Genomic DNA, 4,450 nt, shown 5'->3' with positions numbered 1-4,450 from the left:
TTCCCCCTGCCTCCGCTGTGACCCCTGCATTCTTCTCTGCTGTTCAGTCCTTCCTGGACTAATGCCCCACCCTCTCCGAGCCCACCCCTCAGCGTTTGTGCTCCCCCAGGTCTCGGTCTGGATGCTCCCCCCGTTCTCCAGTGACTGGCTTCTCCCGGTCCTTCAGGTCTTTGCTGAACTGCCAGTCCTGCAGCAGGGTGACCCACTGGGCGGAGCCCCACAGTCCCTCCCTAACACAACAACGCATCATTCCTTCTTCTCAGTGGCCACCACCTGCTTGTTCACACTGGTTATTATTTCTCTACCATCATCCGTCTCCTACTAGAATGAAGAATCCATGAAGCAAACAGTTGGTGCTTCTCCAGCAGGGCAGCAGCTCCAGAAGACGACCTCGCCACCGTTTGTCAGACAAGTGGATCAACACAAGACGTCAGTGGTTTTACAAAGAAAACAGAAATCTGATCCAGGGCCCCTCAGCTAACACCACTGTACTTCCAGATGATCCTGAGATGTGAGGAGGGGGAGACTTGGACTCACTTACTTTGGACACGTCATCGGGAAAGACCAATTGCTAGAGAAAGACATGATGTCTGGTGAATAGAGGGTCAACGAGGGAAACCCTCAGTGAGGTGGATGACACCGTGGCCACAACAATGGGTGTAAACACACCGAGGACCATGAAGATGGCGCAGGACGGGCACCGTTTCCTTCTCTGACACACGGAGTCGCCAGGAGTCGAGGTCAACTCAATGGCAACTAACAGCAAGTGGAACAGTGTTCTCCCAGTTCATTCAGCAGACGTGCTGTCAGTCTGTTGTTTGTGAAAGTTGGACTGTACTAACCTGTCAAAATTCTTCTTAGTTACTGGAGGTTTGAAAGCCTTCAACATATGACATAGGATATGGGTGAATGCCTATTAGCATTGCGTATATCTAGGGTTTTATGGCCACATCCTCAGGACAGGGGCACAAGTTAACATTGCAGAACTTTTCAGAAGAACTAGATGGTGCCTGGCTACCCCTACCGGCCGTTCTAATCAGGGCCACAATCAATGGGCCCTGGTACAATGGGAGAAAAATGTGGAAAAGAACCTCAAATTCCTAAAAAAAAAAAAAACAAACAAAAAAAAACAAAACAAAAAACAACCTACTGGACTGGTTGAGACTGGAGGACCCCTGGAGACTACTGCCCTGAGATACTCTTCAAACCTTGAACCGAAAGTAACCCTTGAGGTCACCTTGTAGCTAAATAACAAATTGGCTCAAAAAACAATGAATATTATCCATAATTATCGTGTGCCTTTTAAAAAAACACCTATATGAGACCAAACAGTCAACAATGACTTTAAAACAAAGATGAGAATGTAAGGGGGCAGGGAAACTAGATGCATGGAAACAGAGCAACCAGAATGGAAATCATGAAACGTTCACACATTGTGAAGAATGTAGCCAATGTCACTGAACAACTTGTGTAGAAATTGTTGGATGGGAACCTAAACTGCTGTATAAACCCTTCAGCGAAAACACAATAAAATACTGTTTAAAAAAAATTCAAGACAATGAAACAGAAAAAAATAAATGTAGATATTTGATGAAAAAAATCTGCAAAGAAAAAAATCTGATAGAAGGAAAAACTGTAACTATGATGAAAAGACCCTGAAGTGTTGACTGTCAGACTCCGAAATACTTTCATTAGAATGAAATGCTGTCTGGTTAACATTTACCAGACCTCAAATTCCATTCATAGTGACATGGAAAGCTATGCTTTTTCAATCCCCTGGCAAAGGGACCTCTCGGCTTTTCTTAAGTGAGGAAAACAAAATATGTTTCTTTAGGAAATGAGCAAGTCGCTAGGCAGGTTTAAGGATACTTTATTACTGAGCCATTATGTACAAACTCTAACATGAAAATAATGAGTCACAGAATATCAGACTATTTACAATACTTTTTTTTTTTTACAAAATGTTTTTTTTACAAGATTACTGCTTTCTAAATACCGTGACAGACATACACAAAAATCAAATGTTTATTTTATTACATACATAAATAAATATTGACTTTAAATGACCATTATAAGGAACAGGATTTCTACAGAGCATTTGCATCGGAAGATGGCAGTTCTGTTATCTGCACACAATGTAATTAAGTAAAGGGGAGAAAAAATAACTTTACATATAGACTCTATTAATCACTCTGTCAACTGTATAGCTTGCTAGACTATTCAGTGGAGGTCAGACAGTCGTTAGAAGTCCATGTCCTACCTGAAACATTGAGTGTGGCCATGCAAAACCATAGATAAGCGTCCACGACGTTCCATTTACAGTGTGGAATGAACTGGAAAGTACATGCAACAGTTATTCAGCCTCTTTGTTCTGGTTATAATGTGAAAATCTGAAAAACAATCTTGGAGTTATTTGGAAACATGGGCAGGAGTACCCTTGAGGGAAGGCGTGGCATACGGTGTAAGAGAGGGCATTAAATAAATACATCCGTACTGCAGTGACGTTTATGGAGGCATGGGACAGAAGTCATGTCTGTACTTGCAGTCTACAGACACAAGTCAAAATTCAGTCCTTTGATCAGGTTTTATGGCGGACAGAAAAGAGACAATTCAGACCTCTGAATTCAAGCGTCATCACCTCCTGGCTATTTCTTAGTTCCCGGGGTTTGCTCATGCAATTTGTTCAGTCCCCCAGTCAGGGCAAATCCGAAGTATTCATAGATATTTCTGTGTTCAGTAAAGATCTTTCTACCCAGTAAAGATAATTCTACGGCAGTGGTTTAAACCGGGGGTGGTTTTGCACTTCGAGGGCCACTGGCGATGTCTGGAGACACTGTGGTTGTCACAATTTGGGGGAAGGTGCTAGGGACGTCTAGTGGGTGGAGGACAGGGATGCTGCTAAGTACCCCGCGAGGCACAGGACGGCTCCCGACACAAAGAATGAGCCGGCCCCAAACGTCATGAGTGCCCACAGACACCCTGCTCAATGGAGTCCTTACGTGTTCTAGGGTATGAACATACTTTTAAACTCTGGATTTTGTTTCATAAACATTCTGAGAAATAATCTGTCATAAATCTTTTCCTCTCTAATATGTCATACTAAAACAATCAAGGACTTCAACGGGCACACGTTCATTTGTAAAAACCATTCTATGAGTTCCAGTTAGAAAAAGATGATGGCAGAGAGAAATTCATTATCTAGGAGTTAGTGTCGTAAATGAAAATAATGCACAGAGCCGCGGTGTATATCTACTTAACCACCTGCATTTGATGACTTAATTTTTTTCAAGAGCTCAACCTTTCAAACAGTGAATACTCTCACTATCAATTTCTCAGATAAATGCACCTAATTTCAATAAAACGTATCAGAGGATTAGACACTAAAACTACTTTAATAAAAAAAACACAGATTTTATCACTTTATCAGGGTACTTACATTTTAAAAAATGAAAAATATATATTTTTGCTTATCTGATTAATGTTGGAGATGATTCGTAGTGTTTTTCTTCTACAACAGTAATGAGATTTAAATTGTTGAATATCAGAGCAAAATCAGATGCTCAGAAGCGTTGGTTTAGATTTCTTAGGGAAAGTATAAGCTTCAGAACATTTATCCAAACTAAAAATATAGTTGTCAGTATCTATTACCTAGACCAAAGAAGAAGAATTACATTTTATAAAATTAAACATATAATAATTTAATAATATTTTGTATCTATCTGTATACTTCTGTAATTTTTAACTATACAACAGTACAAAAATTTGATGGCCTAAATAATTGCATTTGGTCATAACAAATTAAGGTAAAAGATAAACTTGTAGTCAATCATTAGAAGTTTAATTTTTTGAAATTTTAAGAACTTGAATTCCAGATGCTGGAAGAAACAGTCGTTTTAAATACGATTCCTAGGGTGTTTGATAAATCTCAGAAGGATTTTGATGAAAGAAGTTTCCTGTTCTCTCCATTCAGAACATGTAACCTTGGGAGCAGGTGAACTTAAAACACTGTGATCCAGCCACCCAGTGTGTGTTAGGAACTGCAGGGAACCACTCAGAACCAACAGAAACTTGCCTTCTGAGAGTTCTGATTTTACGCCCTTGCACAAAGCTGCAAACCATCACGTCGATCCTCAGCTTTCAGTGTTTTAATATACAAGAAACAGCTGTTTTTTTTAATATCTGTTATCAGGTACCCATGTTTATAAATTGTGCTTTCTGACGATATGCATGGACTTATTAACAAAGGCGGGTTCCTCTGCATTCTGCACTGCATCTGCCATCAGTCAGAATCACCTCCACGGCAACTGGTTTTACAGACCCTGCGGTGCAAGCTCCATCAAGGCAAGGAGTTGTGAGCTGCCTACTGCTGGCAGCGTGGCCAAGAACCTGCTCACACTCCAGAAATAGCAAAAAATGACAAGGGGCAAGTCCTCCCATCAAAACCTTGCAT

General features: G+C 40.7%; 1 protein-coding gene across 1 annotated transcript in view; it reads right to left on the bottom strand.

Moving 5' to 3' along the window:
* Positions 1 to 88: 88 nt before the first annotated feature.
* The window catches only part of ANOS1 (anosmin 1), a 194,642-nt gene continuing 190,280 nt past the window's right edge, over positions 89 to 4,450 (bottom strand). Inside the window, exon 14 of the mRNA XM_004385193.1 lies at positions 89 to 230. Coding sequence (XP_004385250.1) covers positions 89 to 230 — 142 coding nt within the window. The remainder of the gene's footprint in view (positions 231 to 4,450) is intronic.

The sequence above is a fragment of the Trichechus manatus genome, unplaced genomic scaffold (assembly GCF_000243295.1).
Source record: "Trichechus manatus latirostris isolate Lorelei unplaced genomic scaffold, TriManLat1.0 scaffold00134, whole genome shotgun sequence".
Lineage (NCBI taxonomy): Eukaryota > Metazoa > Chordata > Mammalia > Sirenia > Trichechidae > Trichechus > Trichechus manatus.
This window is presented reverse-complemented; position numbering and strand designations above follow the sequence as displayed.